At 45.6% G+C, this 14,789-nt stretch overlaps 1 protein-coding gene across 3 annotated transcripts in view; it reads left to right on the top strand.

The window, feature by feature from the left end:
- FHOD3 (formin homology 2 domain containing 3) overlaps positions 1–14,789 on the top strand; it is a 454,219-nt gene that overhangs the window by 304,403 nt on the left and 135,027 nt on the right. For all 3 annotated transcript variants that reach the window (XM_021686312.1, XM_021686311.1, XM_021686310.1), the window contains exon 10: positions 8,009–8,265. In XM_021686312.1, the coding sequence (XP_021541987.1) occupies positions 8,009–8,265 (257 nt within the window). The remainder of the gene's footprint in view (positions 1–8,008; positions 8,266–14,789) is intronic.

The raw sequence follows: 14,789 nt of genomic DNA, 5'->3' as shown, positions 1-14,789 counted from the left end.
GGGACTCCAGGATCATGACCTGAGCCGAAGGCAGTCGCTTAACCAACGGAGCCACCCAGGCGCCCTGTACAAAAGTATTCTTAAGTGTAAGATTGGCTTCCCCCTCATCCTCCCTCCACCTCTTCATTCCTCTCCTTTTTGTATGCCATCTTTATCAGCTTGGGCATCACTGTTTGGTTAGCATTTTGAAAGACTGATGCTAGTGTTCATGAGATGACTCTTGTGTGTTGCTTCTATGTTGCTGGTGGCGAAGTGTACGAATGGCGCCAGGATATCTCTCTGATCATTCCTCCTCAGGGTCCTTCCCTGGATCCTTTTCTGACCTCCCTTTCAGTGTTGGGGTTTCCTTACCAGACCTCCTCTCTCAGTCTTTGTGGCCTGTTCCGATTTACCCAGTGAGTTCAGCAGCTTTTGAGGCTGGTGGCTGATATTTGACCTTGAGCTTTTGCCAAGGCCCATGGCTGCCTGCTTCTCTGCCTGCTTCTCTTCTTGTGTTACGTTCATTCATGGGGGCCTATTAGATATCATATACTTTGCTGGGGCTAAAAATACATAGAGAAGTTCTGTCTCTGTCCAAGGAACTTTAAAACTGTAGTCTAAGACAAGCAAGTAGCTGATTCCTCCAGCAACTAAATGTAATAGTACAGAGGGACAAAAATGGTGCCTGGGACACTCTATGTTGGGCAGAGCTACTTGGAAGCTGCAGATGACATGTAACCAGCCCTAACTGAACTTTTATTTTTCTCCCATGAAGAAAATAAAAATACTTTATCATCTGTTCATTTCTCCATTTCTATAAGCAGTAGAGTCTCCCATGTTACAAACCTGGAGCTATCCTAGACTCTTTTTTTTTTTCCTGTGGCCGCCCCTCCCCCACATTTAGAAATCTGATAGCTGACAACCTAGCTCTGGTCCTTTTGTTTCTTACCTGGATTATTGTAGTATCTTCTCATTAATTTGTTCCTCTGTGAATTTGTTTATTCGGCACAACTTTATTGAGCACCTACTATGTTCCAGGCACTATTCCAGACCCCAGGACATGGCAGTGAGCTAGACAGACAAGGTCATTGCCTTCAGGGAGTCCACACTCTAATGGGGTGCAGACAGTGACCAAGTACATGAATAAGCTGAGAATCTGAAGCTCCAAACAGGTTTATGAGGAGAGACAGGATGGAGTAGGGGTGAGAAAGTGAGGGCAGGGGCAGGGAAGACCCTTCTGAGAAGATGGCCTAAAGAAAGACAGTGATAGATGGTGAAGCAGTGGAGGAACTCTGGCTTGACAGGTGTGAAGGGTCAAAAAGAGGTTCGTATGACTGGAGGGGTAGGGTCTAGGAGATCAGCATGATGTGAGCCTGGAGAGGCTGGTGTCCTGCAGGGGCTACACCCCATGGAGGTCTCTCTATTTTCTCACCCTGCCTAACTACCGGCAACTGAAAAAAAGAACCCTCCTGAAAGTCAGATCTGACTACGCCATTCCTCCATTTAAGAGAACAAACTCGAGTAAGCAAATGAGTGAATGAACACATGAAAAACCTTTTCTGTGGCCAGCAGGATGAAGCCCAAACACCTTGAGTTGATACAGGGACCTACACGGTTTGTGCCCTTTATGCTCCTGTGGCCTTGTCTCTGGCCACTTCTACAACGTCTCTGAAGTTCTCTCCTGTCTCTGGAACATGGAAGGCAGGTCTTTGTGGAGGTGGGCAGGGGGTTTTCCTTTACTGTCTCTTCTTTGCCTAGAGTTCTTCTTCCTATTCTCACAGTTGGCAAATTCCTACTCTTGTAGGAGTCACCGTAGATGTCCCCCCATCCACAAGGCCTTCATGGCAAGATAAAAGGAGTTCCTGCTGCTTGTCCCCTGCTCTTGGTCACAACTTATGAAAGAGAACTCGCTATGACCATACCTTGGACTGAGCAGTCCTCAGGACGTACTTGTCTGTCTGGCTTCCTTTGAGCTGCTACTCTGAGTCATGTCTCATTTCTCTCTTTGGCCCCAGGGCCCAGCAGTGTGCCTGTCAAGAGTAGACATTTAGTAAGTGCTCGAATGAAGGTCTCTTTTAAATATCACTTGTTTTATGGCTGTATTTGCCAGATGCCAGGTTGAAGGAAGGGCATGATTTAATCAGAATGCAGCTATTTTAAAGGAAAGATGCCTTGAGTATTATCTTAAGGTGACAACTTGATGCTTGAGATACTGGGCAGAGTCAGGGTTTTTATTCCTTTCTGAAAGTGAATATTTTGAAAAATATTTACTGCCACAGGACAACTAAGTTCAGTATATGCAGGGGCAGCAAGGAGACCTGTAAGCAGAGCCAGGCTTTTCCTCACAAAAGACCATGAATGTTTTCAAATAATTGCAGAGAACTTGGTTGGGCTTCTAGAATTCTTCCTAAAAGTAGAGGATGTCTGGTGACCACATGTCCTGGACTTTTTGGGGACAGGCCCAACTCGATGTAATTTAATTCCATTTCAGAGAAGTGATTTAATTCCTGTTTAATTAAATTCATTTTAATTTTTATAGCTTCATTTGAGTTTTCAAATACATAAATTCACAAATCAAAATACTAAATCTTTTGTCAGATTGTATGTTCTAATTTTTTATTCTAAAAATGTGGTCCTGGTAATGGAAAAGCATATTAAGGCTGAAGACTTTGGGGGTGAGAGTGTGATAACGTGATTTATTTTAAGAAATATATATTTGGTCATTATCCTTATTTCTGGCTCACAGCTCCCCAAACCCTTGAAATTTCCTAAGTGTTGAGAGTGATAAAGGTATATTTTGTTATGTTAGTGAGGTGACTTTTGGAAAGCACTAAGGATGGGGACTGATTGCCAAAGGAGGACCAACTATGTGATTAAGTAGTTGGAATTTTCAGTCCCAATCCCTGACCTCCTGGGACTGGAGGGGCTGGAGGTTGGATCAGCCAGTGGCCAATGACTTAGTCAATCATGACTACATCATAAAAACCCAAGAGGACAGCTCTTTGTTCCTTTTTGGAGAGCTTCCACTCTTGGGGAAGCAGAATGCTTCCACATTCCACCAAGTTCCATGAAGACAGAAGCTCCTTTGTTTGGGAACTTGCCCTATGTATCTCTTAATCTGGCTGTTGATTTATATTTTTTATCCTATCATTTAATAACCTGGTCAATGTAAGTAAGTGATTCCCTGAGTTCTGTGAACCACTGCAGCAATTTCATTGAACCTAAGGAGGAGGTTGTTGGGACCTCCAGTCTGGTTGGTCAGAAGCAGAGGTAACAGCCTGGAGCTTGTGACTGGCATCTGAATTGGGGTGGGAGGCAGTGGGGGGCAGTCGTGTAAAACTGAACTCATAACTTAGAGTATTTTATGCTAGCTCTGGGGAGATAGTGTCAGAACTGAGTTGAACTGAGTTTAATTCTTAGACACCCTGCTGATGTCCAAGAATTGCTTGACCCCCCAGTGTTGGAATTGTGTCCAGAGACCCTAAAAAAGAGAAGTAGCTATTAATGTTAAGAATAATTAACTAATAGGTCCAGTCTCTTAAAGTCCTTTCATGTCATAGGTGATTTTTAAAATGTGTATCAGTTACTCTTGCTGCATAGTAAGTAAGCCAAAAACAGTGGCCTAACACAGCAATTTTGCTCATGATTCTGCGGGTCGGACATTTAGGCCTGGTTTAGCTGAGAGTTTCATGCAGCTGCAGTTATCTGATGGCTTGACTGGGGCTGCATAGTCTAAGATGGCCTCATTCACTTGGTTCGGCATTGGGTGCTGGCTCTTGGCTGGGCTCTGTGTCTTCAGCAGGCTAGCCTGCACTTCTTCACACAGTGGTAGCATTTCCAGAAGGGCCAATCCCAATGTACAGACACTTTTCAAGCCTTGTTTGCAGCATGTTTGCTGATGTCCCATTGACCAAAGCAAGTCCCTTAGAAAATGGGCTCAATGTAGGAGGGGGCTACGCAAGAGTGAGGAAACAGGGAGGCATGGTGGTCTGGGAGCCTAGCACTGTGACCATCTCCCACAAGCTGCCATTGGTACAGTTGCTTCTTGAAATGATTCTAGCACAGGCATCGACTTCACCTAAAAGCTGAACCAAGGTGTATAGATGTGGATGTATATGTATAGGATTAAAAAGAAGGTATGAGATAACAATATGGAAAAAGATGGTATCTATAATGCGAAGATGGCTGCGTATCACAACGTGAGTAGTAATATAATGATATAAACTTGAAGAAATGTGGTAGCTTTTGACTTCCATCAAAAATGTTCACATTGTTGGATATTTGATGATACTAAAACTATTTTAAGTGGAACAGTGGTATGGTGGTTACGGTTTTTAAAAATCCTTATCTTCTGGGGATATATACTAAAATATTTACAGCTGTAATGATATGATCTGGGATTTACTTCACTGTCTGGGGTTGGGGGCGGGGAGTGGAGTATAAATAACACAAGACTGGATGGGGTTGATACTTGTTGGACTATCAGGGATAATAAACACATCGCAGTCTGCATACTCTCTTTCATACCTTGTGTATGTTTGAAAATTTCCCTAATAAAAGCTTGAAAAGAGTGTCCAGATCCTTCACTGGCCTCAACGATGGATGGAAGCTGTCAATAAGCACCCTAAACTGCTTCTAACCGCTTTCCTAGTAAGGTGGGGTTGAGTGTGCAAGCATTCAGTGCTGGATTTGGAAACCGCTTGCTCCACATCTGGGTTTTAGTGTATAAACAGTGTTCTACATTTAATTAAAATAATTAGAAGATATTTCCTGAGAGACCCCGCAAGTGAACACTTCCTCATTAGGGAGATTGTAGAGATTCTCTGGGACATTACTGATCTCATCTTGGGTTTGGTGGAGGACGCTCGTTGTGCGTGTAGTGAATTAGATCTGACACTGGAGATTCGGAATAAGAGGCGTGGTAAGTGCTGTTCTCTCCAGGTCTTTGCTAGCTCTGCATGTTCTTTTTTTTTTTTTTTTAAAGATTTTATTTATTTACTTGACAGAGACCTAGCGAGAGAGGGAACACAAGCAGGGGGAGCGGGAGAGGGAGAAGCAGGCTTCCCCGCGCTGCAGGGAGCCCGATGCGGGACTCGATCCCAGGACCCTGGGATCATGACCTGAGCCGAAGGCAGACGTTTAACCATCTGAGCCACCCAGGCACCTGCTCTGCATGTTCTTGACTAATTTGTTGTGCCCCCTCCCCCCCCAGAATCTGAAGAATTGGGCACTGCCACCGTAGCCTTGCGTAGGAAAGTAAAGCCTCTCTTCCTGTCTTCAGTGGTTACTGGTGATTCTACGATTCTTCTTGTAAAAACAAAATCATGAGTGAACACCAGGCCCAAATTTCATGTTATGCAGTTGCTCGTTGTGAGGCCCGAGGCTGCCATTGACTCGACTGGGATTCTGTGCTCCATAACTGCCCTTCCCTGCACCCCTGTTTTTTTTTTAAGAGATAGATGTTTTGCCGAGGCTCTGAACTTTAGAAAGCCCCCATTAAAATTTGTTTTATGGGGTTGCTTTGATAATTTTTCCAGATTTTTCTTTTCACTTAAACTTTGTGATTGTCTCCATCGTCTCTGACAAAAGGCAGTTAAAGTGGGTTTTGCTTTGTGCACACAGGGCCAAAGCTCCTCTCTGAAAGGGGCTGTGAGAGGCAAGCTATTTGATCCTTGGATCTCTGAGGTTAGACCAGGAATTAGAAATATCTGGACTCTACTTTATCCCCTAATCTTATCATTCCAAATGTGTGCTTAATAAGAAGCAGAATCAATACTTCGGGTCAGAATAAGTTCAAATGGTCTAGAATTTTTATATCTACAAATGAAAAAAACAACTGGCTAGAAATATTTCAAAAATACCGTCCTTCATTAGATGTACAGTCATTCTCCAACTTTCCCACAGAATGCCATTTAAATTGTTAACGTTGAGATGATAACTGTGATTAACCAAAAGCATCATTTCTTTCTTCATTCCTGCAGTGATATTGGAGGGGAGACCACTAGGAAACTGACTTTCCAGTGATATTTTATTTTTATTTTTTTTTTCCAATTACCTTTTATAACAGCGCTTTTTCTGAACTCTTAACAGTTGTTACCCCAAACCTCCCAAAATTATGTCGGACTAGTAAATTCTGGGAGAACAAATAGTCAAAATATTATTAAATTGTCCCCCTATATCTGAGGGTGTGTTATAAAATGTATATGGCACAAAGAGTTTTCACTAAATCGATCTTACCCAAAAGCTGGAACTGTAAGAAACTGAAGACGGGATGGATAAAGGGAAGTGTACACCCCCGTGAAACAGGCCACCTGTCCCAGGTGTTCATCCCTGTGAACCGGGATGAGAGTGGCCAACCTGGCCTTGACACAGTCAAGCTCACCTAGTTAGATGAGCACAGGTGCCAAAACTTGGGACACAGGGGACCACTGATTCTGTACTCACTTGGTTTTCTATAGAAAGGTGATAGGAAAACCACATTGCATGGTTAGCCAATCTGGGTGTCCATTCTCTCACCCATCAGGACTGAGTTGTGAAATGTGACCAAGGGTACCTGCAGGGCCAGAGAATCGGCACCTCTGGAGATGCAGGACTGTGGAACTCCTCGGTTGCCGAGTCAGAGAGACTGCTGGACTTGGCTGGGACGGGCTGAGGCTTGCCACTTCCATGCGATGGGGGAGTTTGTGGGCATCCTGGGCCCCTTCACCTGATGGCCTTGCTTGGGGAAGGATAGTCCTATTTATTGAGTACCAGCCACATAAATCATCTTTATAGAAGCTATTCTTACCGCAATCCCACAAATGCAATCCTATTATCCTTCTGGGGCGAGCTAGAGAAAAGGCAAGTAATTAGCTGCAGGTCACACCTGGTTGGTGAGCGGCACAGCCAGCATGCATGCAGGGTCTGGTCATCGACAGCGTGTGCTTTTCTGACTGTCTCGTTTTAGCGAGGGCAGGCACAGAAATCACTTACGGAAGCTGGCGACACAGGTGAGCGTCCCCCCCCCCCCGTCCCCGGCCGAGAAGAGCGGGCACGGGTAAGGAGGGAGCCATCCAAAAGCACAGGCAGATGGTGTCACAACCTAAAATGAGGCAGCCACAGAGCAGGATCCAGGACGGAGCGAGATTAAGGGATGGCAGAGCTGGGCCTCGGGAGAGGGTGCCAACGAGGAGCAGGACTAAAATACCCTCGAGAGGAGGGCAGTGGTATGGGGATGTGGTGCCAGCTGGCTCAGGTTTCCACATGAAATCCAAAGTGGCAAAGTGTAAAGCAATTATTCTCCTGCACAGATATGCATTACTTTTAAGAGGAGATTTAAAAAAAAAAAAAAAAGGAATGTAGAGGTGAAGCCTATCCCTGGTATATGTTTTTGTGACTGGCATATGCAGGCTCTCTAGTGTCACCTCAGGCTCCACCCCCACCCCGGGAACCGGGCAGGGGGAGGGGGGTAGCCCCAGAGCCGCAGTGCCAAGCGGAGGCACTGACGTCAGGCTGTCCTTGCTGCCGCACTGGGCCGAGCGGTGATCTGTGGGTGAGGCCAGCTCCGCTCACCTGCTGCTTGTGGCTCTTGCCTCTGACCAGGATCCTTGCTGTGCTCTGTTGGGAAGCAAGCTCAGGAATGATCAGGCACTTGAGGGCTCCCTGCGGCTGGGCTTCAGGACAGACCTCGCCTCCTGGACCAGAGCAGAGCAAAGGGTGGGCCAGGCCAGACGCAGCCCCGGAAGGGACAGTGCTGGGCTCCAGGGTAAAGAGCCTGTCTAATTGCAGAGTACTTCTCAGACCTCCTCAGGATATCTGTTGACCTTTTCCTACCCATTTGACTGGGAAAATAGACAGTGGCAAGCATCTTTAAGTTTGCAGACTGCACTCTGGCACGCCTGTGGTTGTGAAGATTTTGCAGAGAAGCTGAGTTAGCAGGATGGAAAGAATGGGAAGTCTCATTAGAGCGAGCGTGAAATGCAGATCACACCTGAGGTCTCTGAGAGCGTGTCAAGTGTGACCTTGCCCTGGGCGCTCTCTGCTTTTCCAGGTGGCGCTGCGGCTGGAGGATGGCGATGAGACGGCAGAGCCGCCCCCCAGCGGGCGCCGGGACCGGAGGAGGGCCAGCGTGTGTTCCGGCGGCGGCGGCGGCGGCGGCGGCGCGGGCGAGCAGCGGGGCCTGGACCGCAGGCGCAGCCGCAGGCACTCGGTGCAGAGCACCTGCAGCCCCCTGTCGGACCCCACCAGTCCCTGCTCCCAGTCGGCTCCCGGCTTCAAGCCCAGCCAAGTCGGAGAGCGCTCTGAAAAGTAAGCTTTACCCCAGCCCTTGCGAGGGGCGCTGGGACCCTGGAGAGGTGGGAGGGGTCACAACCCCGCAGGTACCCACCACAGTCCATCCCTTCCCTGCTGGCCACACAGCCTCCCCTGACTTGCTCTCCATCTCTTTTCTACCCTTAAAACACCGCCCCAGAGGCCCTTGGAACGTCCGCAGGCAAGGTGACCCTGGGGGTAGGCATAGATTTGATCTTAACCCCAGGAGCTCTTCTTCACACATTTGTGTTTTTATAGTCACATCTCAGTATCTGTTCAGAAAATCTGTGCTTTATCAAATGGAAAAGAATCCCAAACACAAACGTTTACCTGGAAACAAATGGTGTGCCATCCTGTAAATGTAAGATCGTTAGAGTCCTGAGATACTTGTAGCAATGCGTAGTTGAGGGTGATTTTAAATAGAATAAGCCTGTGTGAATTAAATAGATAAAATATATAAATATAAACATATATGTACATATACATTACTTTATATTTATAGGAGTAGATAATATATAGATATGTAAATTTCAGTAAATACTATTGCCATCATTTATTAGTCATTTAGCAAACATTTTTATTGAGTATCTGTTATAGGCCAGGACTTTCTGATGCCATGAAGATATAAGGTATGATCTCTGCCCTTCTCAAGCTCACATCTGGGTTGGGAGAAAGTAAGAATGAGGAATGTAGATAGGAAGGAATAGAAAGGTTGGCAATCTCATGAGAAATTATATATATACACACAAAGTAATAAATTTTGACAAAATCTGTAGGAACCGAGAAATGGTTCTATAAAGCAGAGGTGCAACAAAATGGATGGCCATGCTGTTCTGGGGTCTGGGTCCACCGGTATCTTCCCGAGTGAATGCTGTCCGTTCACTAGGATGATGGAGCTCTGTGGACCAGTGCATGCCAGCCAGGTCCACCTGGACTGATTGGTACACTGGTTTGCCACTGCATTACCTCCTCCTGCTGGCACATGGAAGCTCTGCTTACATCATTTGGCTGGAGCATTTTCTGTCATCATGGAGATCCACCTGGGAGCCACATGTAGGTCATGAGGCTGCCTGGTGAAGAAGAAAACAGCTCAGAATAAGTTGGATGACCTTAAGAGTGTGATCAAGATATGTCCCTTCCTCTATATCCCTAAGGGAGCATCTGCCCCCATTTTGAGAGATGCCCCGAGTAGTCTGGTATGCATGGAATCACTGGAGGATGAACTGGCCATGCCTTTGGGTACCTCCTGTCACAGAAGTAGAGGAAGGCATTAGTCTGAGAGTGATGTGCAAGCCATGATCCGCCTTGACACCCTTCTCTACCACATAGCTATCCATCTACAGATTGTTCTAAGAGTCTATGTAGAACAAGCTCTGTTGAAAGGAAGACCAAAACTTCTAAACAGATTGAGGAATGACAACATCTACCATAAATGTTGCCCCTTGTGGTCTAAGATCTTCAAGAAACTTAGGCAGTGCTCAAAGGGCACGTAAAGTTCTCTTCAGCACTGCTCCTAGCTAATGGCTTCAGAAATTAACATGGAGAGAAGTGTATACAGTGGGCTGAAAATCTATATGTAAAACCACCCCAGATGCTGAGGACAGTCATTTGGAGTCCTTGTCAGCAGCACTTGGTGTTCTCCTGTTCTGTCCGACTTGTGTCCTGTAGATTCCTGGTCTGTTTCTTGCTGTTAAACTTTTCAAAGGTGCCCGCGTTGTGAGCTCAGATGGCCATGCCTTTTGACAGGTTGGCAAGGATGATAGCAGTGGAGTGGACCATCATGGGCATAGTTCACGGTTTCGGGGTGCGGGGTTTTGGGGGATCTGGAATGGGAAGCCACACGTGATGCTCTGCATGCTTCTTGTCTCATTCTCTTCAAACAGGACTGAGTTTTTGTAACTCAGAAATGGTCTGTAAATTTACAGCTTTTATTTGAGAGGAATAAACTTTCCTGCTTGTAAAGACAGATAACATTTTACAGATTGATTATGAGGTGGCTTCATCCATGAAGCCTATTGGAGGGGTTTTGCCCTCTGGCCCCAAAACAGGAGTACAGTTTTGGCAGAGGTGGGAGAGGCATGGAGGGAAAGGGTGACGAGAAAGAAGCCCAATGGGAAATGATCCCTGCATGCAAAGCTTAGTTACCTGCTCAACATCTGTGCCTCCAAAAAGTACCTTAGAATCAAGTAGTTCATTGTATCAGACTCCCCATGGACCTTGGAAGACACAGAAGCATGCCGCACCTAGATTGTTCTTCATCTATGTGAGCATTCTGGCCCTACTCACTGCTGACTTAGAGCAACATGCCTTGCATATGCCACACAGGAATTTTAGACTGGATTTTATAATTCTGACCCAACTAATGCCTCTGAAAAGAAGATGATAGGAACATGTTAGAGGTTAGAGATTCATGTTGCCCTAAAATGCATATGGCATTCTCCACTCAGATGGTCCTTTAACATTATCTGAAATTCTCATGATGATCCTCTGTAGGATCTAGCAGGACAGGAGTCTTAATCTTCATTTTACAAGTGAGAAGACTGGGGCTTGGTGCCTTGTGATGATCTCAGGACTAAGGGGCTGAGCTCTGGGTTAAACACAAGTCTTTGGCCCTTGCCTTTCAATGTCCAAATCACACAATCACTTCCCAACCCACCATCCCTAAGCATAGTCACTGAGCGAGAAGGAATTTTATTTACATACTATGTAGGTGTATTTTTTTGATGTAAAAATAAAAATTCAAAGGGCTGAAAAGGAGAAAATTTCAAAGTCTTCTTATGACTTAAGCCTGCTGGGCTATGTGCTTTAATTCCAGTAAGGGCTCAAGACTCCAAGCACAGATTGGTTTGCTTTGGTTTCTTAAGAAATAGAACTCTGCACTGAGCATTTATCAAATAAGGTATGAGTTTATTTGGTTATTGGTCATCTGTCACCTTTTAGGTGACATCTTTTTCTAAAAGAGAGAGAGCGTATGAGTGCGAGGGGTGGGGAGTGGGGAGGGGCAGAGGGAGAGAGAGAATCTTAAGCAGGCTCCACGTGGGGCTCCATCTCACAACCCTGAGATCATGACCTGAGCCAAAATCAAGAGTCAGACGCTTAACTGACTGAGCCACCCAAGTACCCCAAAAATGAAATTTAAAATGTTAAGTGTAAAGATAAAGCTTATTATGGCCCACATAGTCACAAAAGATGCTTTTGGGGCGCCTGGGTGGCTCAATCAGTTGAGCATCCCACTCTTGACTTCGTCTCAGGTCATGATCTCAGGGTTGTGAGATTGAGCCCCGCATTGGGCTCTGTGCTGGGCGTGGAGCCTGCTTAAGATTCTCTCTCTCCCTCTGCCTCTCGCCCCCTACCTCCCGTGCTTGTGTGTGCTCGCTCTCTCTTTCTCAAAAAAAAATATATATAAATTATCTTTGCACTTCCATCTTTGCACTGGAAGGAAGAAAAATGTTGGTGCTTTCATTTTTTACCAAGAAAAAATTATTTTTAGCATCAAATCAGCAAAAGAACCAGTGTCACTGGTTTAAATGATAAATAGTATATAATCTTAGGAGAAAAAAAGTCTTAAACCCTAGAGCAGGAGAACTTTCTTTGCACTTCCAGGCTCAGGCCCTCTCCTCTCTGGGGCACCCCATTCTATCCCTGAACTTTTCTGTTTATGAGGAAGGTCTTGTGACCTAAATGCACTCCATAATATTCTAGCTCTATTATTGTTTCGTATTCCATTACATGGATGAAATTTCCCCATAGTGTTCCCCTATTCATCCTGGTTCTTACCTCTGTCAGCACATACCAGGTCTTCTTCCTGCTCTGTATGTCAGTCTCTCTGGTAATGAATATTGCATGAGACCTAATATATGAAACCTTTCATCCTGTTGATCTCCACACAACATTCCAACCCGCGGAGGTAATTTTGAATTTGACTCAGTCACTAACGTTAGCAGTTGTGCCATCCAGGCTCTGGTCCTGTGTATATTTTAATACACATGGAAGAGTGACCTGGCAGGTAGTAGATGATGACAGCCGGCTGGGAGCGGATGGCACAGACTGCAGCCACGTGCCACAAAGGCAGGGGTTGGAAGCTTTCTCTGTCAGAGGCCAGGTAGCACATAGGTTGAGCTTTTCAGGTCAGACAGTCTGTGTTGCAACCGTTCAACGGCATTCTGCCTTTGTAAAAGCAAACAGAGACACCAGGTAAGCAAATGAGCTTACTTGTGTATGGACACTGAGATTGGAATTTTCCATGTCATGAAATAGCCTTCTGGTCTGTATTTCAACCATTTAAAAATCTGAAAACCATCCTTAGCAGACAGACTATATAAAAAGAGGTGGTAAGCCAGATTTGGCCCCCAGGCTATCGTTGGCCAGGCCCAGTTCTAAGTGGCTGGGTTTCTAGAGGGAGGTTGGGCGGGAAATCTGAGAAATCTGAGAAAGCCCACCTTAAGGGATAGCAAGTAATGGGTTGTGATGTTCTGTTCCTCCTCGGGATGATGCCAAGGTAGGGAGCATTTTGACTTTTGGAAGGAGGGGGTGTCTTTCTCAGAAGCCCATGGAGCTCTGCGGATCTGCCTTCGAACGTTCATGTGCATGGGTCAAAGCTGACTTTTTTTCAGGGGATAGAATTCTTAAATTTCTCGGCTACTGTACAGGAAGTAGAGTCCCTCTCTTGCTTGTTTTTGTTTTAACTCATTTCGCAAAGTTTTACACTTCAAATTCTTAGGGAATATGCTGAACCCTCCGGGGAAACCAAAGGTTTGACTAGACCTCATGATTTTCTCAATAGTCCAAATGCCCAGTCTACCCAATTCCAGTCAGCTTTGTACCTATCACATTCCCCCAAATTGACATAATGGCAGGTGACGCCAGCCGTGTTGCAAAGCGGCAAGATCAAACAGTGATTCTATAACAGAAGTGGTGCTGTTCTGCAGCCAGGCTCAGGAATCTGTTTGGAGGAATAGGAACACGGGACAGTCTCACTAGAGATTGACTACCCAGTGCTCACAGATGTTCGAGGGGAGCTGAGGAGTCAGTACGGAGAAGGAGCAACCCCAGAGGGTTCTCCTTTTGGCTGGTGGTATTACCAACTGGTGATCAAGAAATAAAGTTGAATTCAAGAATTGCTACTTTGTTATGTAAGTTAGATGAGAGATAAAAATAAGAAAAAAAAAAAAGGCTTAATATATGTTGCACCAAAGTACTCATTCTAATAAATTGAAAGTGATAAGGAAGTCAAGAGGCCAATGGGGGAGATAAGGGTTGGGGCCAGGCCTTGAGCTTGCTGCTGGGAGGGACCAGACACAGTAGTTCGACCGCATACACACCTGATCCGCACGCAGCAGGGACATGATGTGGCCTGGCTCTGGCAGGTCCCAGAGAAGGGGAAACCAAGAGGGACCATGCCCTCGTGGGCTACAGGCCACGGCTATTGACCAGGAGATAGCTAGTCCACCTGCGCTTCAGGGAGGAGGAGTCAGGCTGGGTATGGTGTGGAGATGGGGTGTGGACCCTAGCATCAGGAGCTCAGTCTGAACCTGCTGGTAGAGAATAGGCTGCGGCTCCTAAAGAGCAGAGGAGCACTCAGTCTGCACAAGTGCTCCCCATCCCCACCCAGGACAGAAGTATTGAAGCATGAGAGGGGGTGCTTGGCTCCACTACAGAGTCAATTTAGATACGGCCCCAGGCACATAGGGAGCACCGACCACAGAGCAACTCAGTTTTCAAATAAAAATGATATAGGATGTAAAGATGTGGTACCAACTATGTAGTATAAAATAGACCTAGTTGGACCATACGGTGCAAAGGAGACCATAATGGCAATTAACAGCTGTAACAGTGGTTTGCCTTTCCTGGGCACCTAATTATCCGCCAGGCCTTATGCTGAAAGCTTCAATGTACTAAGTCCATTTTCACCATTATCCCATTACTAGGTGCTGTTAGGCTCTCCATGTGGCAGGAGGAGAAACGGAGACAAAGGGAGTTAAAGGAACTGTCCAGAGTCCCACAGTTGGTGGGACTGATTTCAGAGTTCATGGTGGAGCTGGTTTTAGAGTGCAAGTGGTCTGCCTCCAGAGTCCCTGCCCTTCACCATTTTATTCAACTACTTTTTTTTTTTTTCTGTGATTCCATAGAAATAAAACAAATATCCTTGGTACTTGGCAGTTAATAGGCAACTATCAAATACACGTTGCCATCTTTTTATATTACTACTTCCAGATTTTTATGTCAGTACATTTAAAAAAGTTATTGCTTAGTGTTCCATTATATGAGTAGACTATAAAAACAGGATGCCTTTATTCATTTTGCTATGGCTTGATTCCCATTTCTTTTTCTAGTACTAAACTTTCTGGTATAAGCATACACACACGTGTTTATACACATGTTAGCATTCTTAGGAGAGATTCTTAGGAGTGAGATTCTAGATTAAAGGACCTTACATTTTAACTATTGATATCACACATTTGGCCTTCAAAAAGACGATATCACTTTGCTGTCCCACCCTCTGCACGTGACTGACCATTTTC

The sequence above is a fragment of the Neomonachus schauinslandi genome, chromosome 14, assembly GCF_002201575.2.
Source record: "Neomonachus schauinslandi chromosome 14, ASM220157v2, whole genome shotgun sequence".
Lineage (NCBI taxonomy): Eukaryota > Metazoa > Chordata > Mammalia > Carnivora > Phocidae > Neomonachus > Neomonachus schauinslandi.
The sequence above is the reverse complement of the archived record's forward strand: the minus strand, read 5'-3'. Positions and strand labels throughout refer to the sequence as shown.